This window comes from Callithrix jacchus, chromosome 20 (assembly GCF_049354715.1).
Source record: "Callithrix jacchus isolate 240 chromosome 20, calJac240_pri, whole genome shotgun sequence".
NCBI classification, from domain to species: domain Eukaryota; kingdom Metazoa; phylum Chordata; class Mammalia; order Primates; family Cebidae; genus Callithrix; species Callithrix jacchus.
This window is the reverse complement of record NC_133521.1, coordinates 13,393,894-13,421,293: the sequence shown is the minus strand read 5'-3', so window position 1 is coordinate 13,421,293 and position 27,400 is coordinate 13,393,894. Positions and strand designations below refer to the sequence as shown.

At 49.3% G+C, this 27,400-nt stretch overlaps 1 protein-coding gene across 1 annotated transcript; it reads right to left on the bottom strand.

Annotated features, from left to right (window-relative positions):
• Positions 1-232: 232 nt before the first annotated feature.
• On the bottom strand, positions 233-26,836 carry MMP2 (matrix metallopeptidase 2). Its single transcript, XM_002761017.6, has 13 exons — positions 26,406-26,836; positions 22,933-23,159; positions 21,910-22,058; positions 20,662-20,790; positions 20,303-20,476; positions 17,161-17,334; positions 16,067-16,240; positions 14,172-14,327; positions 12,904-13,039; positions 9,110-9,246; positions 7,714-7,873; positions 3,209-3,318; positions 233-1,141 (listed from the first exon to the last, which is right to left on the bottom strand). Exons 1-13 carry the CDS (start codon positions 26,556-26,558, stop codon positions 1,038-1,040), a joined length of 1,983 nt encoding a protein of 660 aa, XP_002761063.1. The 5' UTR covers positions 26,559-26,836; the 3' UTR covers positions 233-1,037.
• Positions 26,837-27,400: the final 564 nt, after the last annotated feature.

Sequence of the window (27,400 nt, the reverse complement as noted above, 5' to 3'; positions counted from 1 at the left end):
CGCAATAATGCAACAGAATTGCTGTTTCTTCGGGGCTCTTTCAACAGGACAGAGGGACTTGGGCTTATTCTCCCTGAGATTCTCTTGCTGTTTACTTTGGAAGCGCTGACCTTTCCAGCAGACATCATCACCTGTTCCCTGCCGGGACCAGGGATTTGGACTTCTTAAGTTTCTGCTTCTGGCTGGGTCTGTGGCCCGTGCCTAGGCTCCGCTAAAACAGATGGCAAACACAGCCACTCAATTGGTGTCTTTATTCATGCTTGTTGGCATTTCCCATGGGGAACGGTTGAAGGGAGGGGTGGGGAGGGCTGAACGGGAAGCCACCACTTGGTTTTCCTCCAGCCAGTGGAGGAAGAGACTGCGTAGGGACATGCTAAATAGAGTGAACAGAGGAACCATCACTATGTGGGCTGAGATGTACCGTGCAGTGACTTCAGACAACCTGAGTCCTTCTGTCAGGAAATGCAATTTCTAAGTGGGGGGGGAAAAAAAAAACAACAAGACCAAAAGAAAACAAAATGCAGAGAAAGCAAACTACTAATGTAAGAAAGGTTCTAAGGCAGCCAGCAGTGAAAGGCCAGGGGTCTGGAGTGGTCACCTCGCCATGCCCCCATCCCACTGCCCTATTCCAGGCTGTCGGGCCACCAGTGCCCCCTTGAGACAGTCTCTGTTGGCTCCAAGGGTGCTGTGAGCCACAGAAGGTTGTGGAGGGAGAAGAGTCTGAAGTGTGGCAGCACCAGGGCAGCCCAAAGCAGAGCTGCATTGAAAATATCAAAGTATCTTGTCAGGGGTGGCTCTGAGGGTTGTTGGGAGTGGAAGGGGAAGGGGTGCCTGGGAGGGGTACAATCAGCACCTATCCTTGGGCACAGGGAGGAGCCATTCTCTGGAATCTTAAATTACCAGGTAGGAGCGAGAATGCTGATTAGCTGTAGAGTGGAAGGCACAGCTGCCAGGCCCCTCCGGGTCCTTCTCTAGTGCTCCAGGCCCGGTGTATGGAAGGGAGTGGAGAGGAAGGGCCTGTGAGAGCCAGGGCCAGCTCAGCAGCCTAGCCAGTCGGATTTGATGCTTCCAAACTTCACGCTCTTCAGACTTTGGTTCTCCAGCTTCAGGTAATAGGCACCCTTGAAGAAGTAGCTGTGACCTGGGACAGAGAAAGAAGAGACTGTGACCACCTTATCCTGACATTCTGGCACAAAGAAGGCTCCTGGGAGCTTGAATTTCTGCCTGGCATAGGGAAGAAGCTTTTAAACCAGAAGAGAGCTTTGAAAAGCTAAGGCAGGGGGATTGCTTGAGCCAAGGAGTTCAAGACCAGCCTGGGCAGCATAGAGAGACCCCCGTCTCTACCAAAAAAGAAAAAAATTTAAAAATTAGCTGGGTATAGTTGTGCATTTCTGTAGTCCAGAGGCTGAGATGGGAGGGTCATTTAAGCCCAAGAGTTGGAGGCTGCAGTGAGCCATGATTGTGCCTCTTAGCTTGGCGACAGAGCAAGACCTTGTCTCTTAAAAAAAAAAAAAAAAAATTCAATTGTTTCAACCTGAGCTGATTGAAGAAAAGAAAACAAAAACAAAAATAAAACACAACTAAAATCCAGAAGAGCCCCCACTGGGACTGGAAGACGGGAAATGGCTGTGAAATAAGCTCTCTTATTCCCTGTTTGCTCATCTCTAAGATGAGGATAAAGATACCAACCTCCTAGTGCTTGCAGTGAGGATTAAATCAGATAACATATGCTATTATTAAAAACAATAACCCCACTTAACACAAGCGTCCAACTAAGCACTTTCCATATACCAGAGGTGGCAAAACAGGATGCGTCCAGTCCTATCAGGCCCACAGATGGGTTTTATTTGGCTCTCACAAGTTTTTTTGTTTTGTTTTGTCTTTAAATCTGAATATCTGTCAACACCAGGCCCCCCATTCTTGTTTTTTACTTTTGGAGACTGGGTTTTGCTCTGTCGTCCAGGCTGAAGTGTAGTGGTGCAAACACGGCTTGCTGCAGCCTCAAACTCCTGGGCTCAAGGAATCCTTTCTGCTTGATCTCCCCAGTAGCTTGGACTACATGTGTGTGTCGTCATGTGTAGCTAATGTTCTTAAAAATTTTTTTGTAGAGGTAGAGTCTTACTATGTTGCCCACGCTGGTCTCAAACTACTGGGCTCAAGCAATTTTCCTGCCTTGGCCTCCCAGAGTGTTGGGATCACAGGTGTGAACCACAGCACCCGGCCTAGGCCCCTCATCTTGTCCACCAATAATTATCAGAAGGTGAGAAGCAACTGTCTCCTGTAAATGAGGCATGTGCTCTCTGATTCAACGTGGACACCACCATTCCCCACTGTGTGCCCTGCCTGCTTTACTCATTTGTACTACCTGCCTGGCCTAGGGAGCTACTGAAATTTGTGACTCCTGACATACACAATCTCATTTACTATTAAAATGCCAGTACATAGTAGGTACTCAATAGATGTTTATTCTTAAAGATAATCCCTAATCTAGCATCTGATTATACACTGCTTTTTCTTGGACATGTAAGACCTTCAGCTACTGGAGGTCGGGGCCCTGTGCTTAGCGCACAGTTGGTGCTCAAAAACAAATTCTGTGGAATTTAGTTACAATCTCCTCTAAAAAAGCCAAACTGGATCCATTTCCAGGACCCTAGAAAACTCACAGATGCTTTCTCAAGAGTATGATTTTTGAACTCCAAATTCTATCCCTCGCTGCTACTGGTTGTGTTTTAATCAGCAAAGGGCCAGGGGCAAACTGGTTGAGTGGGAGATCTTTGCCACATGAGCAACAGAGCATGACAAAGTTTGCCTTGTCTCAAATGGAACCATCCTTCTGCTAATGGGAGGTGGTCACAGGCCTCCTGCGAAACCCAAAAGGGCCTGAATCAAACCCCAGAATGAATCCATGGCATGCAGCCCATGTTCCTTCCCCCTCCACCAGCCCAGGCCTTACGCCCTCCCTTGCCCTGGCTCCAGGCCCTACAGCTGTGAGAAGCCTTTCTGGGTCTCACTGCCTGGAGCCAGGCCAAGGAGCAGAGGTTAGGGATCTGGATGCCTTCCCAGCACTGGAATGAAGGAGTTGATTTGTTTTCCATGGTGCCGCCTGCCTGCCTGCCCTGCACAATGAAGAAGTGTGTGTTTACAAGGAGCTGGGCCCTGGCTAGGGGTGGGGAGTCCTAGAAAGCGGAGACAGTCCTGGGTTGCTCACCGCTACCCTGCAGGTCCACGACGGCATCTAGGTTATCGGGAATGGCATTCCAGGCATCCGCGATGAGCTTGGGGAAGCCAGGATCCATTTTCTTCTTCACTTCATTGTATCTGTAAAGAAACAGATACGGTGAACCAGCAGGGCCTCTCTAAAGGCCACTTCTCTCCCAGCCTGGATGGGCGCACACAGGAGATGACTCCTGGATAGGCCAGGGAGACTGAACCCTTCAGGGAAGCAGATGGCTGCAGTGGAAAGGCATGGAATCAGATCTGAGTCTGAGCCCCAAATCTCCTACTTTTAATTATATATGACTTTGGATGATCCCATAAAAATAATCTCTGACATTTATACGGCACCTACTACATGCCAAACAGTTTGTTAACCACTTTCTATACATCCTCAGTTTTACCAGCTGTAAAATGGGGTTGTGTCTAATTTAGCATATTTAATATAATGTATGCATTAAATAAAGTAGCACATGCAGAGTCTCTATCCCCATATCTCATAAATATTTAGTAGGTATTTAAGAAATGTTAGCCCCTTACAAACAAATTCCTGCTATAATCTGAGGAGCACTAAACTAGAAGCCCAGGGATAGGAACCTGCACCATCATTCTTTCACTTTGCAGCTTGGAAAAATTGCTGCTTCTCCATCTGTCAAGGGAAGATGACAATCTCTGCCCTGGAAGATAGTCATGGCTGGGGCAGTGAGGTTACAATGCAAGGTGCTACGTGTGAGTCCGAGGCCTGTTAGTCACAGGGTGGACCACCACATGTCACCTCAGTTCCGGTTGCAGCAATGCTGGGCCCCGCCTTTAATTCAGGTAAATACCGCGGCATCAATTGGTATGTTCTTCTCCCTGGCTAGCAACCCTTCTGTTCTTTAAGATGCTTGGAGGGCTTTTTAGATGCGGCTGCCATGCTGACTCCTTTGCTTCCCACTTCATTATTCCGTAAATATTTACTGAGCTCCCACTCTGGGAGCTATGGATACCCCAGTAAACAAGATTAAGTCTTGCCTAAGCAGAGCTGTTTCTAGATGGATGTGTTTGAACCCCAGCCTGGTAGCAGCCACCCTTTGCTCCACAGCACCTTCTAGCCAGCTCTCCTCCTCTCTGCAGCCAGCCCTGACCACCTTCATCCGGGACTGCAACAGCAGCTGCCTTCTAGAGTGGCCTTCTCCCTCAGCTGTCACCCCCAAGAACTGCCAAAAAAGCCTTATTTAATCCCAGCTGCAGCATAAAACTCATTCTTACAAAACCCAGCATGCTGCCTCATGCCCTGGGTCACCAAAACCAAGTAGCCTAGCTCAAAAATCCCAACAATCCCATTCGAGCCACCTCCACTGAGCCCTCAAACGACATTCCCTAGCATTAGGATGGTTTGGAGATACGTGTCCCATGCTTCAACTGGCCCTCATTTCTTTCTCATTCTACCCACAGAATGAGATGGGGATGACAGAAGTCAAGCCCATTTTCCAGATGAGAAAACTAAGGCTCAGATAATTATTGTGCTTCCAAGTTCTTTTCATCCAGAAAGAATACAAGCACTGTGGTATCAGAAGATGTTCTCTCTGAAGGGGACCGTTTCTCTTCACTTTCCTCTCTGTCCCCATCAGCTCTTTGAATCGTGGTTTCCACTCACGGTGTACACTGGTTATAAAGGTTTCTCTGTAACACTCTGGTACTTCTCTGCAGCTGTAGAAGTTCCCATGTGGAGCAGGTATTAAGAACAGACATTTGGGTCCCAGCTTTTCCTTGAGCCACTTCAGCCTCAGTTTCCACACTTGGGAAAAAGAGCTAATAACAGTATCTCCCTTAACTGAAAAATACATGACACGCATAGCCGTAGGCTGGGCTCTGGTAGAGGTCCCATACTGACGGCCTTCATTATCTGATTCAAATATATTGATGTAATTTTTCCTCATTCTACTACAAACGACATGAGGGCAGGGTGTGATGCTTTCTTGACCCTGTCTCTCCAGCACCTAGCTAAGTGTCTGGCACACAGCACATGTTGAACATGTATTTGTGGCTTAGTGGAAGCTTCTACAAGCAGGCGCTGAGCTTTCTTGGCATGCTAAAGACAGCTGCTTGGTCTCTGTCGCTCTGGGGCTCTTTTTCCTTTTCCAGCAAAGATGCCTCTGAGGCCTCTGCAGACTCTATGGCAGTGGCCAGTGTCACAAGCTCATTCACTACTTCTCTTGGGAGAAAGATCCGCCTTCTTTGGAAGCCAGACCAAAGTTTCTGATTGGCCCCTCAGCTCTGTCCCTTTTGAGGAAGTCTCAGGGTGGTTCCTCTGTAGAGCAGGCTGTCTGTCCTGCCTCTGGCTTTGGGAGGTGGACTTGTGTGGAAAAGGACTGGGAGGCAAATAACTCTGCCTGGAAGCCCAGCAAGGCACGGCCACAACCTGGATACGTGTGTGTGTGTGTGTGTGTGTGTGTGTGTGTGTGTGTGTCTGGAGCCTGTGGGTGGAAAGCTCGCTCTGCAGTTTCCTGCCTGACTGTTTTCTTTCTTGAGGCTTGAGATATCAATCAGCTTAGGTTGCTAAGTGTCTTAGCAATACGTCTGGAATTCCGCCCTGACATGGGCAGGCCTAGGTTATAAAGAGCTTCTGAATACAGGGCAGCTGGGGGGCAGGGTAGTGGGGAGGAGGGAAGGGGGAAAAGACAGAGGTCTTGGGAAGTAAGTGGGATTGCTTTGGGGATGGCAGACAAAGGCCTCAGCGAGCACCCTCTAAAATTCTTGGATAAGGGCCAGAAGCAGTGGCAGCCACAGAAAGAATGTGGGGACACCAAGAGGGAGGGGATGAAAAGACACCTCACAAGTCTTTGTGCCCCAACCACTCTTTCCACACTAATCAAATGGCCCAGCAGGTATAGTGAAGGGGGCACTCGGTTGGAATACAAGAGAAGTAGCTATAATCCTGGCTTTGGGCAAACACACATATCTCAATAGCTTGGACAAGTTATTTAATTTCTTTTGACCTTTGTTTCCTTTCTAGAAAGTGAAGAATGACAGTCAAACTCCTGAGGTTTGGGCTACCTCTCACCAGCCACTCCTGGATATTGGGTTCCCTGGCCATGATCATGGCCTCTCAGAACTGGACCCTTCCCTGTAGATAACCTGGAGCACAGAACCACCTGCTTCCAAACTGATCCCCTGCCATCCTATACCCACAGCCTCTGAGCCAGCTGTGGGCTATGCCACAGGGTGTCTGTTCCTTCCAAGGGGTCTGATTTGGATGCTGGCTTCTATGGATGGGTGGTGTACCCCTATCTCTAAATCTTCTTCATATTCTGCCCTCTGCCATCATGTTCCCCATCTCTTCAAACCCCACTTCCCAGGTATAGAATAGAAGTGAAGACTAACATGTTTTCCCAGGAGACAGAATGCCAGGGTTCAAATCCCAACCTGTCCCTACTTGGCTACGTGACTCTAAGCTGGTTACTTAACCTTTCTTTGTTTTTTTTTTTTTTTTTTTTTTGAGACAGAGTCTCAGCCTCTTGCCTGGGCTGGAGTGCAGTGGCATGATCTTGGTTCACCGCAACCTTTGTCTTCTGGATTCATGGGATTCCCGTGCCTCAGCCTCCCGAGTAGCTGGGATTTCAGGCATGCACCACCATGCCCAGCTAATTTTTTGTATTTTTAGTAGAGACGGGGTTTCACCATGTTGGCCAGGCTGGTCTGGAACTCCTGACCTCAAGTGTTCCACCCATCTCAGCCTTCCCAAGTGCTGGGATTACAGGTGTGAGCCACTGCACCCAGCCACAGTTGCCTAACCTTTCTGAATCCAAGTTTCCTCATCTGTAAAATGGGAGAGATAATAATTGCCACCTCATAGAGCCCTTGGGACAGTCTCTGGCACATAGTGTCAGTAGGAGCAGTTATTATCTTTTTTTTTTTTAATTATCCCTTTCAGTGAGTCACTTCAAAACGTGGAGCTGCAGACCAGACACGGGCCAATCAAAAGAATTCTGCAAAGGGACCGGGCATGGAACACACCAGGCACAGAACACACCTGAGTTCCCAGCACTTTAGGAGGCCAAGGCGGGTAGATCAGAAGGTCAGGAGATCGAGACCATCCTGGCCAACATGGTAAAACCCCGTCTCTACTAAAATACAAAAAACTAGCCAGATGTCGTGGCACGTGCCTCTAGTCCCAGCTACTCAGGAGGCTGAGGCAGGAGAATTGCTTGAACCTGGGAGGTAGAGGTTGCAGTGAGCCGAGATTGAGCCACTGTACTCCAGCCTGGCGACAGAGTAAGACTGTCTGAAAAAAAAAAAAAAAAGAATTCTGCAAAGGGAAAGGATATTCCAACCAGAATTCCATCAGCAACATGTACAAGAATGGTTCACCTTTGGCAACATTTCAGAGGGACTAGCAACCAAAGAGGTGAAAGACCAGAGAGAGGGTATCCAGGGCCCTCTGACCTCTGAACTCGAGCATCTTCTCTGTCTCCCACAGCCAGCTGTGCTGCTGTCCTACCCATGACCCTCCCTTACCTCCAGAATTTGTCTCCAGCAAAGATGTATGTCTTCTTGTTCTTGCTCCAGTTAAAGGCGGCATCCACTTTCTGGACATCAGGGGGCAGTCCCAAGCTGGTCAGTGGCTTGGGATACCCTCGCTCCAGGGTGCTGGCTGAGTAGATCCAGTATTCATTCCCTGGGGTGGAAATAAAGGGTATGTTGGCTGGTGCTGACATGCCCTAGGCCAGCCTGTTCCTCCCATCATCTGCCTGTCAACGGGCCCGCTGTGGCCATTCTCAGCAGAGTACAGCTTCCCGCTCACTCCTGGGTGCACTGCCCAGAGTCAGGGCTCGCACAGAGGGCTTTGGAAGTCAATTACAGGAGGTGCCTGGCCAAGGACGCGAGTTGGGGAATAAATCCAGCTCACACTCTGCTCACCGAGTCTTGCACCCTGAGGGCCGTGCCTGCTATGAAGAGGTACCTCTTGCTAATTTGCAAAAAGATGCCCTAGGAGCCAGCAGTTGTCCTGGTGAGGACCCATGATTACAGTGGGGTGGAGATGGGAGCCTGGTGGTGGGGACAGTAATTACCCGCAGTCTTGGCTGAGCCTTTATCTTCTCTAGGATCCCACCTCAGACCAGGGCAGGGACCTCCTTTACCCTCTCATGGCGGCCCAGCTATCTGTCTCCCTGAGTAGTTTGTGAGCAACGTGAGGGCAGAGACTGTATCCCCAGGGTCTGGCAAAGCCCAGCGCATGGAAATGCTCCAATAAACATTACATGAGCAGAGCTTCCCAGGCCTCAGCCATACAGACCTCACCTTGATGATTTCTGCCACTTCTAGGGGTTCCTTGTACTATTATTTACTTAACATTCTGCTTTCAGTGAATTCATTTTGAAATCTTTAAAAACAAGTTTATTAAAAAACGTTTTATGGCTGTTGAAATATCAGTGACTGAGCAATTCGTTTCTGTCCTGATTTGGAACTCCACCCTATTGTAACTAACTACCTCTGTTAAAATAAATTTATGTTTAAAAGTAAAAATAAAAACAAATCTTTAAAAAAAATTTCTAACTAAAACTGCTACCTGCCAAAGGCTGTAGCACTACAAAGGTGTTAGGGACACACCAGCACTAAACGGAGACTTTTTTCCTTCTAGAACAAAAACGAAAACGATTGAAAAGAATTAAGGTAAAATGAAAATTGTACTCTGTGGGTTAATGCTATCTGATGTCAGGTGTTGGAACCAATCTCCCAGATGAGTTGCACGCTTTAGGAAATGATGTTGAAAGAAGGAATCCATAAAGGAGAGGGAGTGCCCACGGGTGCATAGGAACTGTGGTTTGGGAGAGGGAGTGAGCCTGGACCATGCAGGAGCCCTGGCGCAGAGCCCTGGGGAGCTGAGGGCCAAGGAAGGATGCTTCCCACACACCTGCAAAGAACACAGTTTTCTCTTCCTGTGGGGCCTCGTATACCGCATCAATCTTTTCCGGGAGGTCAGGCCAGAATGTGGCCACCAGCAGGGGCCCCGTGGGCTTGTCACGCGGTGTCACAGTCCGCCAAATGAATCTGGGGGGAGGGCAGGGGGACACAGGAAACCACATCTTTAGTCACCCTGCAGCTTGAACCACACACATCCCCCCGAAACCCACCCAGAAACATTCCAGAGATGATTCCATGATGGGAGTGGGAGGCAAGATTAAAGGAAGGTTGGAGAAAGACTGGAGAACAGGCAGAGATTCTGTCTGCAATCTGCCGGAGCTGAGAAACATTCGCTCACCTTGTTCTCTCCCTCTGCCTCCTCCAGGAAGCCTTCCCTGACTACCTCTGTCCCTACTGTGTTTTCCCTCCTCTAAGCCTCTCAAACTCATCAACTGAGTGCCTGGAACAGTAGTGTCTGTTTGTCTTCTCTCTCCTATTTAATTAGAAGTCAATTGGGGCAGGAGCTGATGACACTCAAGTATTTCCTGAATTAAAATGAAATGAATTTGTGTACTTTGTCAAGAGTAAGAGTTGTCATTTATTAAGGTCCTACTAAGTGCCATGCGCTTTATGTGCCTTGTAATTTAATCCTCACAATCTTAAAAGATAGAAGGCACTCTGGATGGTCTACTTAGCATGAATTATCTATTTCCCCACCATCCTTCCTCATAAAACTCCCACATTTGTGATCCAGCTTTCACCTCCCCAGACCCTGTGTCCCCAATCCCTATTCTAGTAGTAGATACTGATTGGTCCAAGCCCAATCAGTATCTCAAAGTGCAGTCTCCCCACCAGCTTCACATGAGAACTCATTAGAAATGCAAATGATTGGGTCCTTCCAGAGATCTACAGATAAAAATCTCTGGGCCTGGGGCCCAGAATCTGTGTTTTAACAAGGCTTCTAGATGATTCTAATGCATGTCAAAGTTTAAGAACTACTGGTCTAAGGCAATCAGAGTTCAGCATTCCCTGGCCTCGTTACGGATTCAGCAGTTGCAATATGACTTACAGTGGTGTAAGACGGAACACATTCACTTGTATTTCACATCTAGGGGTCTCTGTGTGTGTATCTGTGGGTGTCACTTTCTCTCTCACTTGCTGGGAGGGGTCAGGGATTAGAGCCCCAGTTGCCACTAGGAGCCTTCTTGTGACCATGAGGAGGGACCAGACTTAGGATGAAGTCAGTGCAGAGGCTGGCAGTGGACAAAGCTATCAAGTCAATGATCCTCTCTGTGTCCCCGCGGGCAGCTCTAGCCCTGGACTTTGTACCATGTGAAAGCACTTTCTCTCCACTGTTGAGGCTGGAGTGAGTTTGCAGAGGGGTCATCTCTGCTATTTGCAGCAAAACATCCTAGCATGGGAAGGTGTCACAATTGTTTTTTTGGCAAATGAAGCTCAGAGAGGTTGAGATTCAATTACCTAGTTATTACTACATCAACAACTAAGTAAATGAGGTATTACTAAGGTTCAAGTCCAGATCTGACTCCAAAATCTGAGTTTAATCACCCTGAAATACTGTCCTTCATGACCCCCACCCTCACCAGCACCTAGCAACAATTTTTGCTTGTGGTTGATGCTTAATATTTACTGGTTAATCAAATAAGCGCATTAAACACTCATCAAGTTCCTTTTGAAAGAAACTGTGGTGTAGCAGGCCAGGGGTGGCTCCAGCCTGGTTCTAGACTCTGCATCCTTTCCTAGGTGCCACACATCTGAGATCTGTGTGTGTCAGGGCTTTCTTAGTGGGAGGAGCTCCAGATGAAGGACGATGCCAGATCCTTACAGTGAGGACTGCAGAGCAGCACTGACATCCGCTATTATGTACCCTGGTTTGGGGATTTGAAGCCTGATGGGACCTGATTTCTCTGCATTCTAAGTCTCGTCTCTTATTGTATTCTTGTCATCTCCCCACTGGCCAGCAGACCCTGTGAAGGGCAGGGCATCCGCATTCCAGAATCTGGCCCAGTGCCTAGAGTAGAGGAAACCCTTCCTGAAAGTTTGTGGAACATCTTCTAGCCTCACCAGACTCTCCCAGGCTCACCCAGAAACTTCACATCTCTATGGTTTGGCTCTGCAGATCCCTCCAAGATCTCAAAGATCCTCCTAACTTGTCACCCCCATCAGATTCTTGCTTCTCCATTAAAGGCTCTGCTCAAATGCTACCGCATCTGTGAAGCCTTCCATGACTGGGATGTGCCCACAAAAGCACCTAATGTCTCCGTGATCACTTTTCTTTCATCCTGCCATGTCAGTTCTCTGTGCCTATTTCTCAAACTGGACTTGTGATGCACAAACTTTAATGTGCATCAGAATCACCAGGGGAATTTGCTAAAATGCATATTCCTGGGGCTTATCCCCGGAGATTCCAGTTAGGAGGGTCTAAAGCTGGGGCAGGAACCCACCTTTTAATACTCACCTTCTAGCACACTCTAGGTGGCTCTGTTTTAGCAAGCTCATTTGCCTGTTTTTGAGAACACTGATCTAGATATTAAGCAGTCCCCCACTTCACTGCCCCAGTAACATTATTCTTCCTCTTCCAGCTACTAAAGCCCAGCAAAGTATATGGCACAGTAGATGCCAAATAACTATGTGTCAATAATAATAGCTAATATGAATACTCTGTGTCTCCGTGTCAGGCATTGTCTTTGTTCTCAGCACTAAGTTCATCTAATCCTTAAAATAGCCCTATGAGATATGTTGGAATATTAGCCCTATTTTCTAAGTGAGGAAACCAAGGCACAAAGAAGATACTTAATTAACTTGCCTATGATTATATAAACAGTAAGTCGCAGGTAAACAATTCTAACCCAGACAATCTGGTTTCAGTCGATTTTCTCAACTACTACACTCTATGAATGAATGAATGGATGAATAATGAATAATGGATGGTTGGATCATAAATAATGGAATAATAGCTGACTGGCTGGCTGGATGATGGATGGAAAGATATGGGGATGGATGGATGGATGGATGGATGGATGGATGGGTAGATGGATGGATGGATGATAGAAGAATAGAAGGATAGACCCTTTAATGAGTCCTAGACACTGCCTGCCATTCTCCAGGGAACTAGGGCATCAGGGTAAACCTCAGCCTTTAGTCAACTGAGTGGTGATCTTTATCTACAGCATGAAGAATACCACCTCTTTCTACCCTTCGGGCACTCACCACCCATACACAGGGCAATTTGGCCATTTGAGGTCAATGCCATTCTAGAAGAAGGCCTGTGGTAGGCTGAATTATTGTTCCCAATTCTTCCCTCCATTCCTATTTTAGAATTATGCATTCATGTGTATTTCCATGTGACTTTGTAGTACGACCCTCTAGATTAGGTGTTGGGATTGGCCGTGTGATTTATTTCAGGCAGTGGAATATTCTCAGACAAGACGTGTGTGAATGCTTTAAATGTGCTTGTGTAGTTCAGTTTGGCCTCTTGCACCCTGTCATCTGCCATGAGTAGCTGCTACTCCCATGAGAACAACAGGCAGAGCATACCTGAATCCAACTTGTACCTGGAAGCCAAGACACCTAGTAGACCCGCAGACTATGAGAGAACAAACAAAATACTTGGGTGCAAATCCGCTGAAACCTGGAGGTTGTCTGACACATAGCAGAAACTGCCGAATACAGGTCATTCTGTGAAGCACTTGGTGGTTTCTTCGGCAAAGACGGATGGAAAAGAATAATGGTATAGGAGCAGAGGACAGGAGACAAGGAGGACAAGGAGCAAGCTCCTGCACTCACCGGTCCTTGAAGAAGAAGATCTCACCACGGATCTGAGCAATGCCATCAAAAACAATGTCCTGTGTGCAGATCTCAGGAGTGACAGGTCCCAGCGTGGGGGTGGGGCCGGTGCCAAGGTCAATGTCAGGAGAGACCCCTGGGGAGGGCACCTGACCTTAGACTCTCCGCAGCTGCAAAGGCTCTCCCCACCAGGCTGAGCCCCCCCGGGGTGCCCAGCCAACCTGCTAAGCATCAGAAGAAATAGTCTTCTGGCCTTAGTGTAAGCTCCGAAAGATAACAAGAAGATGTCTAGACTTGGGGCGCTCCGGGGCCCTTTGAACTTCACATATGCTTTTTACTGACATCACCCAAATCAGTCCTCTCTATATCCCTGGGAGTGGGGTATCATTATTGCACCATTTCACAGGTGAGGAAACTGAGGTCTAGAAGAGTTGAGCGGCTTCCCCAAACTTTCAAACCCAAAGCTCAGATTCTTACACCCACAAGAGCCAGGGCAGTCAGGGGACCACTGATTTGTCCAGCATTGAGAGTGTGGCACTTTTCGTGATAAGCGATCATTTCAGAGATGAGGAAATTGAGTCCAAAGTCGATTTGCAGCTGGTGAGGGGCAGAGGCCACACTTGAACCCAGCGCTTCTCACAGCAGACCCTGGGCTCTTTCCTGAGTCTAGCAGTTCCCAAACATCGTCACTCAAGCACCATTTTCACTATTTTGGCCTTGCTCAGATATCACCAGGACCATTAAATATTTAATTTATTTTTAAAATGGACTGACTTTTTAAACTCTAGCCACACTGTAAGCACTAACAATAAATAAATCATTGGCTTAAGGCACTGGTTGTTCTGCTTCTATTACATACTAAAATCAAAGCTTATTATGAAAACTAGAAACTTCCACCCCCACATTGTTAAGGTCATTCCATATGATAGAAAATTCTGTCCTGTACTTGGCAACTCTCCTGGATTCTGAACCCCACTGGGTTGCTCAAACCTGTGTAACCTCGCACCAGGTGACTTTATTCACCTAGAAAATGGGAGAGACCCAGAAATGGAGAGCCAAGAGGGACACTGACATTAGCATTGTTTGGATAGGGAAGGGTTAGCTGAGTATCTCCTTTGGAGAGCTGCTCTGACTTTCCGGGACTAGGTCAACACTCCTGCTTCCTGCCCTCATCTCCAGCAGTCCTGGCTGGATGAGATCTTGCTGGTCCCACCCCCTGGCCTCCATCCCAGGCTACATTACCACCCCCAGCCCCCTCTGAGGTTTACCATAGAGCTCCTGAATGCCCTTGATGTCATCCTGGGACAGGCGGAAGTTCTTGGTGTAGGTGTAAATGGGCGCCATCAGAGCTCCAGGGTCCTTGGAGTGCTCCAGCCCCATGGCGTGGCCAAACTCATGGGCTGCCACAAGGAACAGGCTGTACCCTGAGGGTTGCAGGGAGGGGACAGGGTTGAAAGGCAGGAAGAGAGATGAAAGAGAAGTTAGGACCTGACCCAGTGAGGCAGACTTTTGAGGACACAAAAATCCTGCTTCCTGGCTTTTTGTGTCTCTCTATAAAAGATGAGGCAACAACCCCGCTCCTCAGGCTCTCTGAAGAGGTAAGAGAGTGGGGATCAGCTGGTCCCATATTACCACCATTTCTGCCCAAGCAAAAGCAGTAAAAACCACTCGCACTTAGCGTGGTTGCCCAGGCTGAGCCACAGCCAGTGAGCAAGACCTGTCACACCTGTCACACAGCAGGTGTCACATCCTGTTATGGTTAAACGCATCCCCCCCAGAAAAGATTTGCCCAAGTCTTAACCCTAGGGACCTGTGAATGGAATCTTATTTGGAAATAAGGTCTTTGCACATGTTATTAAGATACAAGTTACAATGTGGTCAGATTGGACTACAGTGGGCCCTTAATCCAATATGGCTTGTGACCTTATAAGAGGAGAGACAGGCAGAGGAGGAAGAAGGCCATGTCATGACAGAGGCAGAGACTGGAGGGACGCATCCTTCAGAGGGAACCTGGCCCTACTGGCACCCTAATTTTAGACTTCCAGCCTCCAGAAACATGAAATAATACATTGGGTTTGTTTCAAGCCAACAGTTTGTGGCACTTTGTCATGGCAACCCTAGGAGACAATAACATTCACCCTAGGTGAGCCACTGAGCTCTGGATCCTTGAACCACTCAGCCAGATGGAGAATCCCAACTTTAGGTAGAAGGTTGGTAAAATCAGAATGTGTCCTAGGAAGGAATTTAGCAGGGGATAAGAAAACCTCCTTTGGCCAACCTCTGTCCACTGACATGGGCCAAGTTTCATCTCATAATGATGAAAAAGAATGAAAGTAACATAAAGACAGGCTGGCCTAATTCTGACTGGCCCTGGACCTGCCCACTGACCTGGCCATTGTGAGCCATCAGGGAGCCTTAAGCCCTGTAACCCTGGGCCCTGAAGTCTGGAGTGGACACAGGGCCCTAAACACCCTGCTCACCGCATGGAGCACACAGTAAGGTCACAAGCTGTCTGCTGGTCACTCTCTCCCCTGAGCTTGTGAGTCCTAGGGGCAGAGAGCTGTCCCAGCCAGCTGCATCCTCAGAACCCCGGACTGATGAGGACCCACCATTTACACCCTGGTAACAGATAATGCTGACTGATGGGGGAGAGAAGGCTCTGGGGGCTCCCCCAGGGCAGCATGGACTGTGGGGTCAGCTCAAGCATGAAGCTGTTCCTTTTTCCCTTTCTTCTGCTGCCCATCAGCTCCTTGAAGGCCCCTCTTTGTGCAGTAGGAAGGTCTCTTAGAAGAATCGTCTCTCTGGTAACCTGTGCTCAGGACTCAGACATTTCTTGGTAGTCACAACCCTGCCTGGAGGGTGACTAAAGGGGAAGGGAAGAGCAGTGACCCCTCAGGAGGGCCGGATCTTACCCGGGAGGCAGGTAGCAGCATCTGGTCTACCAGGGTCTGGTCTTGGAGGCTGTGCCTCCACCAGAGATGGGCATTAGCTCAGCCCAGGTGGGCGGGTCTGGGAGAGACCACAGGGTCCCTATCAGGGCAGGTGAGTGTCTCGGGGGCAGTGTCTATGCTTGAAGTGGGTGAGGTCTCAGAGAGGTTTTTGGCGCAGGTTTAGGGATGAGGGCAATGTCCAGGGTCTCTGTCCAATGGCCAGAGCCTCGTACCTTGGTCGGGGCAGAAGCCCCACTTGCGGTCGTCGTCGTAGCTGGCTGTGGTTGCACACCACATCTTTCCATCACTGCGGCCGGCGCTGGTGCAGCTCTCATACTTATTGCCCAGGAAGGTGAAGGGGAAGACACAGGGGGCACCTTCTGAGTTCCCACCAACAGTGGACATGGCTGTGGGGTTAGGGATATGGGTGAAGGAGCAGCAAAGAGTCTGAGGTTACCCAGGTAACAGTGGCATGAAAGTGACCTTAACAAACCACACTTAAGGTAAACTCAGTCCCAGGCCCTGAATCTTTAGAATCATCTCATCCTGCCCCCTGGCAACAGCCCTGTGCAGGAGGGACCGAATGGCACCCGCAGTTTCATGGATGGGAAACTGGAGATCAGAGAGATGATGAAATTTCCCTGAGCCAACACTGCTAGGAAGTATCAGAGCTGCAATTCAAACCCTGGCAGCCAGGTTTCAGAGTTCTAATGAGCCTCCCATGGAGGCGGCAGACGGGTTAGGGGCAAAGGGGGCTGGATGAAGCTGATAGCACCAGCACATGCCCCTCAGTGGTGAGCCCTCTGGGTAGGGCTCTACAAAGACCAACACAAAGCAGGCACTCAGTAAATACCCGTTGGAGGAAGGAAAGAAGGAAAGGAGGGAGGGATGGAGAGGAGGAAAGGAAGGGAACAGAGAGGAAAGCAGGGAGCTCTTAATAAAAAACAGATTAAAAGGAGGAGATACAGACCAGGAGCAACTGGACCAGGAAGAGAGACTGCAAGGTCAGAGAGGAGGAGAGAGAAGCATCCATCAGAGAGCCTGAGAGAAAAGGAATGCAGGTCGGTCAGAGGGTCCTGAGTAGGCCTGACATTTAGGTGTCACCCTCAGCTGTTGACGCCCACTGTCTGTTCTGATTTCAGTGCCCAGGCCACACCAGGTGTCATTTATCCTGACTAGCTGCACGGATGTCCTGGGTGTGGATCATTGGCACAGATGCCTTAGCACCCCTATCTTGGGGAAAGGAGGTTGGCACAGGGAGTCTTGTGGGTTTTTCATCAGACAGCTGGTGCTAGGCCCTGATGGAGGGAGAGGCAGTGGCACCCACCAGTCTCAGGGCAGAAGCCATACTTCTTGTCACGATCGTAGTCCTCAGTGGTGCCGCACCAGCGGTAGCCATCCGTACGGCCCTCAGTGGTGCAGCTGTTATACGATGTGCCCTGGAAACGGAATGGGAACTTGCAGGGCTGTCCTTCAGCGTTGCCGCCCATGGTGAACAGGGCTAGGGGTGGGGGAGAGAGAGATGGATGTGAATGAGAGATGCCTCCATCAGCATAGGGCTGGCTGGCTGCCCACCTGCCGGTTCACACCATTAAAGTTGGTGCATTGTTAAAATATTAAGACAACATCTCTACTGGTTGGTAAGGAGCTGCTTCTCTGAGCTCCCAGAGAGAATCCCTGCTTCCCTGGTTAATCCAATCCCTCCCCTGGGACTTCATGGACCACCCAACAACAAAATGGTTGACACCTAGTACACAACAAGGGCTTCTAGAACCCTGCCTCAGCCCCAAGGTCACTGTCCACTCTGCCTGGTCCATGCCTATATCATGCAAATTTCATGTAATAATGATATATGACATGAATATGTCAGTCATGGCAGGCAGGGCCACAAGAGTCTCTCTCCATTTGATAGATGGAGAAATCAAGGCTAAGACAAAGCTGGTTCTCAAACTGCTCAGGGTCACATAAATGAAAGTGAGTGAAGGTTGGAACTAAAAACTGTAAAACACACGAATCTCAATCTCTCTTGCTCAGTCTCTCTGTCACTCTCAGGCATGTATGTGTGTGTGTGTGCATACACATGCACAGAAAGAAAGCTTTACCTCCTGTCAACCCCAGGCCCCTTCCTGGATGGCCTTGTTGCAGTCCCTGTGGGCGGGAGAGAAAGAGAGAAGAGGAGGAGGGAGGGAGAAGGAGGTGGTGCCTTCAGGTACCTTTTACTAAACATTCTGAGGTCTTACTTTGACATCCCAAGACAGGGGCCATGGCTGGAGAGCTGTGGGAGGGAGCGGGGTTCAGAGCCTGGCCTGTCTGTCTTGGATTCTCCCTCTCCTCCCCTCATCCACCCAAAGCTAAAATATGGTGTGTCTCTGGAATTGCCAACCAGCAAAACCACAAGTCCGTAACAAGGACCATCTGTGTACAACAGCGCCAGAGGTGACCTCATCAGCCCCCATTAACTCCACCATGGCCAGAATGGAGCCCAGTCCCGGGCCTCCCACCACAGAACTTGGAGCTCTGTATCCTCACTGCTCCCCTCTCTACCAAAAGACCATGTCCTGCAATGCCAGAAACAATGGCACCTAGAGAAAAGGCAAGACAGAGTCCAGATACCTTTGTGGCCTCAGAGTTGAGAAAGGCAAAGTGTTAACTTAGACCAATGCCAGCCCCCTGCCTCTGACCTCCGATCAGCCGATTTCTTCCACCCAGGAAGCCCCCGTCTCCTCCCAAATCTACCCGACAAGGACGGCGAGAACAGACACTGACTCAGCAGTCAGCAGGGGCTGAGTAACAAGAACCTCTGCCTCAAGACCCAGACACGTGTGTTGTGTGTACTTGCATCTGGCTAAGCACAAAGTAAATGGCTAATGTCCAATGCAGGGAATAACCCTTCCCAAACTTATGAAATACAGCTGTTTCCACTTCTATCATCAAAGAATGCTGTTCCTATCAGAGGGGTGACACAGGGAAAGGTTAATGCCACATGTAATCCCTACTGGGAAACACAAGACACAGAAAATATTTTTATTTCAAAATTTCTGACTTATTAATGGTGAATGGCTTGAACTCTTACTTAATATAAAGTTTAGCTCTGGTAATAAAAGTGTAAACAGGAAGGCAATTAACTAGCTCTTTGTTTCGTTCATTCTGTCAAGATAATGCCTAGTGTTAAGTTACAATGGGGTTAGGGAGACTCACAGACGTAAAATTACAGACAAAAAGACAGTCCTTAGTCTAGGTAGACTAAAGAGTCTTTGTGAGATGGAAAAGAAGATAGTGTTTAGAAAAATTTTTAACTTGTTTCCATTTTTCCCAGGTTTTCTGGGCTTTCAATCTCCAGAATTATCAAACATGATGACTTCATAGAATATGAAGTTACATACACACGGTCTTTTTGTGGTTTATGACTATAAAGTGTGTCAAAGATTTTTTAAAAAGGATTGAGTGCATATGTCAATATCTGCACACCTTTTTAAAAGGTTTCCCCCATGTAGCTTCAAAATCTCTGAAAATTTTGTGTCTTAGGCACTGACAAGCACACACACACAAATACTGAGTCAAGCCTAACATCTTTATTAAGACACAGAGATGCAGACACAAGCTAGACCAGAGGCAGAAAAAGACAGTGTCCAAGACAGGCAGATGGCATAGCCCCTGTGCCCAGACACATGCACGCACACACACACGCACGCGCACACACACTGACTCACACACACACTCATGTACATACACAGGTACGCATGCATGCACACACATGCACACATGCATGCACGCACACACACACATGCACACAGACACACACACTCATGTACACACACATGCATGCACGCACGCACACACACACTGACACACACATGCATGCACGCACACACACACACTGACTCACACACACACTCATGTACACACACACACACACATGCACGCATTAGCAGAGGCAGCATCAGGACCAAGGCCGGAGCAATAGCTGAAATTCCTGGGGTTGAAGTCCCCAAACCAAATTGGGTCTGGCCTTGGTCTGAGTCCTGCCTCCCTATCACACTGCTGGGTTTCCAGTTACCAGCAGGCTGTTCCTCATGCCCTTGAACTATCATTCTTGAAGTGTAAAGATTGGTTCTAGAGAGAACCACTGGGCATTTTAATAGTTCTAAGTTCACTCCAATACAGGTTAGAAATAAATAATTAGCAAATTAAATCTGTTGACTCCATAAGTATGATTACTAATGGGGAAACTTTAAAAAATACTATTAACTTGATTTAATTAAAGAATTACATTCACCATGGCACTGGTGGAAGAGAAACAGCAATGGCTCAGATCAGGATGGGGAAACTGAGTGAAGGAAGGTGGGGAGATGCTCCTTGGCTGGCAGTGGCAGCCAGTCTTGGAGAATGTGGAGGGCAGAGCACAGTGGAGAGCTGAGGAAACTGGAGGCTTGGGGTGGAAAGTCTTGAGGGCTAGAGTGGATGCTCACCTTCGTGGGGACAGAAGCCGTACTTGCCGTCCTTCTCAAAGTTGTAGGTGGTGGAGCACCAGAGGAAGCCGTCGCTGCGGCCTATGTCAGTGCAGCTGTTGTACTCCTTGCCACTGAACAGGAAGGGGAACTTGCAGTACTCCCCATCGGCATTCCCGTACTTCACACGGACCACTAAAGGGCAAGATGGAAGGGGGAGGTTGGGCTTCTCCAGGCCTTCTTTGGAGAGCAAGATTATGACGCACCCAGGCATGTGAGTTTCCTCCCCTCCCACCTCTCAGGTCTAAGCAGATGGAGTGGGTGGAGGTGCCCAGGGTTGCCAGGGAGGCCACAGCTCTTGCTGCTAGGGGACAGCTCACCTTGCCCTTCTCCCAAGGTCCACAGCTCATCGTCATCAAAGTGGGAGTCTCCCCCAATACCAGGGCTTGGGGAGAAAGCATGAGCCAGGAGTCCATCCTTACCATCAAAGGGGTATCCGTCGCCATGTTCTGAAACACACACCGGGTCTTAGCTTCTGGCTGTGCCAACTAGACCCCTCCACACCCCATCTACGTGTGAGGCCTGTCAGTCCACCCAGCATCTGCCCCTTCCCTCATCCCAGTAGGGTTATCCAGGACCGGAAACACAGGGGCTCAGTGGAGATCTGCTGACCTCGTTGTTACCATCCTATGGTCTACACTGCTCTCCCAGGTTTACATGACTCCCAGTCTCCATATCCCCTACCTTCATTGTCTACACTACCACCGTGACACTATATCTACCACATACTCACATTGCCACACTGGTGTCCTCACCCCTTACCCTCATCATCCCCAATGTCTATGCCATCCACCCTCCTGTCAATACTGCCCTCTTAACCACACTCTTGCCTTCATGTCACACTGTTACCAATATCTACAACACGAATCCTCATGCCCACCTTGTCATGCAACACTCACTCACTTGCCTACACTGTTTCCCACGCTCCTTACCTTCATCACTTACCACTCAGTGTCTACACCACCTACCTTTCTGTCTGCGCTGCTGCCAGTGTTCACATCATAAACTCAAATGGCCACCTGCCCCCGGTTTCTGTGACCCTTACTCTCGTATCTGTGCTGCTCCACTGTTTTCAAATCACTCTCCTGTCTCTATGGTTCCTCAGTGTCTACCAGCAGCGTCCAACAGAACTTTTTGTATTAGAGGAATATTCTTTGTCTGTGCTGTCCAAAATCAATAGCCACTAACCTCATGTGCCTTTTGAGCACTTGGAATGTGCCCAGAGTTACCAGGAAACCAATTTTAAATTTTTAAAGAACTTAAATTTAAATAGCCATATATATTATACCCAATGGCTACCATATTGGACATCACAGTAGACCACTTGCTTCAGGTTTACATGGCCTCCAGGTTACACCACAGCACAGCATCTGCCCCCATGTCCACGTGACTCTCCAGTGCCCACTCCATGTTGTGCTCTTCCTATCTAAACCACCCCCAGGGTCTACACCAGCTACTCTCCTATCTAAGCTGCCCTCAGGATCCCCATGCCCCTCTAATGTCCATCTTGCCCCTTTGTCTCGATACTCATCCCTGCTGGCCACTCTTCCACCCTCTCTTTTGCCTACCCCAGCGGCCGAAGTTGATCATGATGTCTGCCTCTCCATCATGGATTCGTGAAAACCGCAGGGGGGTCACATCACTCCAGACTTGGAAGGCACGAGCGAAGGCATCATCCACCGTCTCTGGGTCCAGATCGGGTGTGTAGCCAAGGATCCTGGAGGTGGTAGAAATGCATGTGAGTGTGTATGTATGTGCATAATTGTGTGTATATACAAATATGTGTCTGTGCACAGATATGTGAAAAAGTTTGAGTGTGTGTGTATGCAAACATACAAGTATATGCATATGCATGGGAACGGCACAGAAGTATGTGAGCACGTGCCTACATGTATGTGTTAGCAGGTTGAGTGGGGGTCACTGCCAAGAACAACTTTCCCAGAATGCCTTGAAGACCCAGGGAGTCCCAGATCAGCCAACATTTTCAGGCCCTGACTCAGGAGTCCCATCTCTCACCCTGGCCAGTGGGGGGAAGGCCATAACTAGTGCCTTATGGGGCACAGGGCAAAGATCTCACCATTAGAACCCAGCAGCAGCCATACAGAACACAGCTATTGGCCCAATTATCAACCAATGATAAACCTCTTGGGCTGCTAAACTCCCAATTAGCAACCAGTGATCACGTTCCTTCTGCCCATCCCAGTGATCTTATCCAAAAATAGTAACAATCACCAGCATTACTACACTCTTGCTCTGTCAAACATCATAGAAGCCATTTATATTAGTTTAGTCTAGCTTAGTTCCCCAACCAACCCTATGAGGAAGGGCATTTTTAAGCCCCATTATATAGACTGGAAAGCCAACATTCACAGCATCGAAAAGTAACCCAGTGCCTCCTGGCTAGCAAGTATGAAATGTAAGTTCAGGTCTGTCCGCCTTCATTTTCTAAGAATTGTGTATTGAAACTCCCTAAGATGCAAAGCCCTCACAAAAGACTCCTCATGGGTCCCCGAGTGGAGAGAATGCATGGCTCAGGGAGACTCGTGTCCCTCAGCCCAATGGCCCTGCCTCCCCAAGCCCAGCCCCGGCACCTGTATGTGATCTGGTTCTTGTCCCACTTGGGCTTGTTGGGGAAGAAGTTGTAGTTGGCCACATCTGGGTTGCCGCAGCGCGGCTTCCGCATGGTCTCAATGGTGTTCTGGTCAAGATCGCCTGTCTGGGGCAGTCCAAAGAACTTCTGCATCTTCTTCAGCGTGTCCTTCAGCACGAACAGGTTGCAACTCTCTTTGGGGCAGCCGTAGAAGGTGTTCAGGTATTGCTGAAAGGATGGCATAGTATTGACCAAAGCAGGCTGTAGCAATCAGCCCCCAGACTGAGTTCCATAGTCTAGACGGGATATAAGCCAGGGGTCCCAGAGCACTGGGTGGAGTACTGGGTTCCCAAAACCAGCACGGTCACACATTAGTTGAGTGACAGGGCATACGGCTACAGAGAGCATGGCTACCACTTGTTAGTGCTGGGTGCTGGCTATATGCCAGGCGCTAAAGTCAGAATATGTGAACTCACATATTCTATCATGTGGATATACTATCCTCATTATATGGAGGAGGAAACTGAAGCACAGAGAAGTTAAGAAACTTGCTTAAGATCACACAGTTCACAAATGGTAGATCTGGATTTGGGACAAAGCAATCTGACTCCAGAGCCTGTGATGGGACACTTGATACTCCAGCATCCTTCCTTTACCTCTATCAACTCATTTATCTGCCTCACAGCTGGAGACTTAGGGGCTTTTTTCCTACTTTTTTCTTATAAAGTGATTCAAGGACTACATGCATGGGTTCTGGCAGCAGACAGACTTGGGTTCAAATCCTGAATCGGCCATTTGCAAAAAGAAAGGAATCCTGTCCTTCAGGTGCCATACAACTGGCCCTGCCCAAACTGAGGCCAAAACCGAGCAGGTCCTTGCAGAGGTTCCGGGAACAATCGACTCATTTACTTACTCAACAAACAGTTTTGATCACCTACCATGTACCACGCCCTGTGCTACTGCTGAGGATAAACCGGTGAGGATACATGGTTCTTGGTTCTGTCTGTAAGGCTCAAACCCTAGCGGGGAGGCCGACAGCTCACAAATAAAAGCAAAACGAAGTATGTGATAAGGGCTGTGTTGGAATGATGAAAGCAGCCAGGAGACCTTCAGACAATGGTCCTAGCCTTGTTGGAAGTCTTTAGGAAAAAGGAAATCGAGGATGTAACAACAATAATAATATAATAGGAATAACGGCTAAGGCTTATTGAGTACTGACTACATGCTAGGTGAGCACCTAAGATTCCCTCTCCTTTAACCCTGAGATAGGAAATTTCTCAGTTTGCAGATGAAGAAACTGAGAAGTTAAGTCACTTGTCCAAGATCATCACTAGGCCGGCTGGTTGGTTCATGTACTCTCTGATTTGAAACCAAGCGATCTCAGTCGAGAGCTAGCTTCCTAAGCCTCCATAGCATTACCTCTTGACACAAAGACTTCCATTTGTCGGGTGTTCAAACTAGAGTACCCCCATCTTGAGTAGGGGCTGGGTAAGATGAGGCTGAGACCTGCTGTGCTGGATTCCCAGGAAAGCAGGCATTCTTAGTCGCAAAATGAGATGGGATCGGCATGACTGATTTCACAACATGTAAGTCACAAAGACTCCAATGATAAAACAAGACACAGTAAAGAAGTTGGACGAAGCCCACCCAAACCAAGACAGCAATGAAAGTGACCTCTGGTTGTCCTCAGTGCTCATTATATGCTAATTATAATGTATTAGCATGCTAAATACATTAGAGGCTCCCCACCCATGCCATGACAGTTTATAAATGCCATAGCAACATCAAGAAGTTACCCTATAGGGTCTAAGAGGGAGAAGAACCCTTAGTTCCAGGAAATCCTCCCCCTTTTCCGGAAAACTTATAAATAATCCACCCCTTGTTTAGCATCTAATCAAGAAATAACAGTGTGTATACTCAGTCAAGCAGCCCATCCCTGCTCTGCCTATGGAATAACCACCCTTTTATTCCTTTCCTTTCTTAATAAATGTGTTTTCATTTTATTCTGTTGGCTCGCTCTTGAATCCCTTCCTGTGTGAAGCCAAGAACCCATGTGGCCCCTTAGGCTGAACCCCAGTTTGAAGGTTCATCCTATGACCCATTGGCTGGAAAAGTTGTAGGAACCCAAGTAGCTTTGTCATTGTCCCAAAACTCCACTCTCACCCCCACCCGACGGCGACATCATTGTGCCAGCCAGCTCCAGACCCTTGAAAAAAGTAGCCCTCTAAACATGTGCGGAGGTCTCCCGACCCATCTGTTCAGGGGGGGCTGAGACCCAGCGGCTTGGAAAGGGTGGGAGTTGGGAAAGGGTAGGTGTCACCTCCTGAAGGAGTTTCTGGAGTGACCACAGGGCACGGGAGTCCCGGACAGGTTGAGGGGGAGCCTGGAGGGCAGGGTGGCTGAGGTAGCAAGGGACAGATATCCCCTGGGCTGGAAAGGACATCTTGAAGGGTCCCTGGCTTGCCTCTCTCCTTAGGCTCTACTTATGCAACAAGGAGGCCAGAGTGCCCCTCCAGCCAGGCGCGCGCACGCTCACAAGACAACATCTGAACCGCGTTTTTGGGAGCCGAACCAGGAAGTAGGGCTCGCTGGCCGCAGAAGGTAGCGCAGTCCGCCCCCGCCCCACGCGCCGGTCCCTCCTGCGCCTGCTCCCCTCCCCCTCCCTCCTGCCTAGGCAGCTCTCTCCTTCCTTCCTCCGACCCCTTTGGAGAAGTTCGAGGAAACTTTCCGAGGCCTAACCCTTGACCAACTTGTCCATTAAGCCCGGCGAAAAAGATGTGTTCTCTGCTTCCCTCCTGCCCCAAGCACTTCTCAAATGGCCCCTTCCAGCTGTTTATTTAAAGGCCCCTCTCCAGATGTGTGCCAAAGGTTCCTAGAAGTTTGCCAAGCTTCGCTTTGGCCAAGCTCCTTCCCATCTTTATGCAAAAGTTTACCCAAATTATGTGCCAGAGCGCCCCATTCGTTCCCAAAGTCCTCTATTAGAAACACACATACACAAAACAAACAAAACAACAGCCCTTTAGCTGTTTCCCAAAGGCCTACCAAGATGCTTAACGAGAGCCCTTAGCAACTGCCCAGATATGTCCAAAAGTTGTTTACAAAGCCCGAACCCCCTAGCCAAACGCCCCATTCACTAGAGGAGGTGGTCCCTCCATTTACATAAGAATCCCTTGCCAGTAGTTAGCCGGGTGACCCCTCTTCCACTCTGGCTTGTTTCTCGCCCCGCTGCTGTAACCTGAAGGTTGCCAAATTGTTTATTAAAGGTCTGCTCTGCTTACAAAAAATCCCTCACCGTTTGCAAGAGATCATTCCAACAGCTTGCCAAAGACCCCCCCGCCCCGCAAACTGTTTACGGAAGCCCCTCCCTCACGCTGTGTGTGGGACCGCTGCCGAGGGCAGGGGGAGAGACACCCCCATCCTTTGCCCCCGGAGTTTGTCTAAACTTGGTTCCTTGAGGCCAGCGCAGCAACTCACCACTGCCAACTCTTTGTCCGTTTTTGGGGCGACATCGCCAGGGAACTTGATGATGGGCGACGGCGGGGCTGCGGCGTGGCCCAGCAGGCAGCCCAGGAGGCAGAGCGTCCTCAGGGGACCCGCGAGCGCGCCCTGGGCCTTTAGCGCCTCCATCGTTGCGCTCCCGGGCCCCGCGCGTCGCCCGGGGGTCGCTGGCTCGGTGCGTGCAGCCGCGACGCCGCCTGGTTGCAGCCTATTCCGTGGCGCAGGGCTGCGCTCCGAGGGTCCTCTGGGTCCGTCTCCTGTGCTTTGCCTGGCTCAGCGGCTCATGGTCCAGCCCTCGCGCCCCAGCCCCCGCCGCCGCCGGCGCCGCAGGTCCTGGCAATCCCTTTGTATGTTTAAAGCCCCAGATGCGCAGTCTCCAGCCACCACCGGAGAAGTCTGGAAGCAGCGGAAACAAAGGAGGGCAGCCGCCAGATGTAGCCGGCTGGGCTGGGAGGGAGCTGGCAGTGTGGGGGCTGGAGGCGGAGGGCGCACTCGGATCCGCCCTCTCTGCCCCACCCCCTACTCTCGCTCCTCTTTCCTTTTTTCCTTTCTCCACTTCGTTTCCCCCACCGCCTGCTACTCCTGGCCTCCGCGTCTACCCTCAGTGCACGACCTCGCCACCCCACTTCCCTTTCTCGCAATCTGGGCGCACAGCCTCAGACCCCCCTGCTGGGAAACATCTGGCGCTGTCGCTCTAGGCCCCTGACTTCCTGAGGTTAGAGAGTGGTGGTACTCTGAGGTTGGAGAGACGCCGGCTGGGCCAGGACACCCTGCGCTCCCTGGGGTCAGGAACGGGAAGGAATGGTCAGAAACAGATGATCAGTCACGTTGATAGACAGTCAGAGACAGAAATTTTAGATATTTAGAGATGGAGATAGAGAGGAGTGAGATGAACAGAGATGGAAAGAGAGAGAGAGAGAGAGAGACGGAAATAGAGACAGTGGAAGGTCCCAGGTTGCTTCCTTACCTCT

Excerpts from the sequence above, each read along its gene's own strand:
- MMP2 (XM_002761017.6), bottom strand. The coding sequence starts at position 26,558 with ATGGAGGCGCTAAAGGCCCAGGGCGCGCTCGCGGGTCCCCTGAGGACG. Across the intron at positions 22,059-22,932 it reads AAGAACCAGATCACATACAG|GATCCTTGGCTACACACCCG; the intron begins GTGCCGGGGCTG and ends TACCACCTCCAG. Across the intron at positions 17,335-20,302 it reads CGGCTTCTGTCCCCACGAAG|CCCTGTTCACCATGGGCGGC; the intron begins GTGAGCATCCAC and ends CCCCACCCCTAG.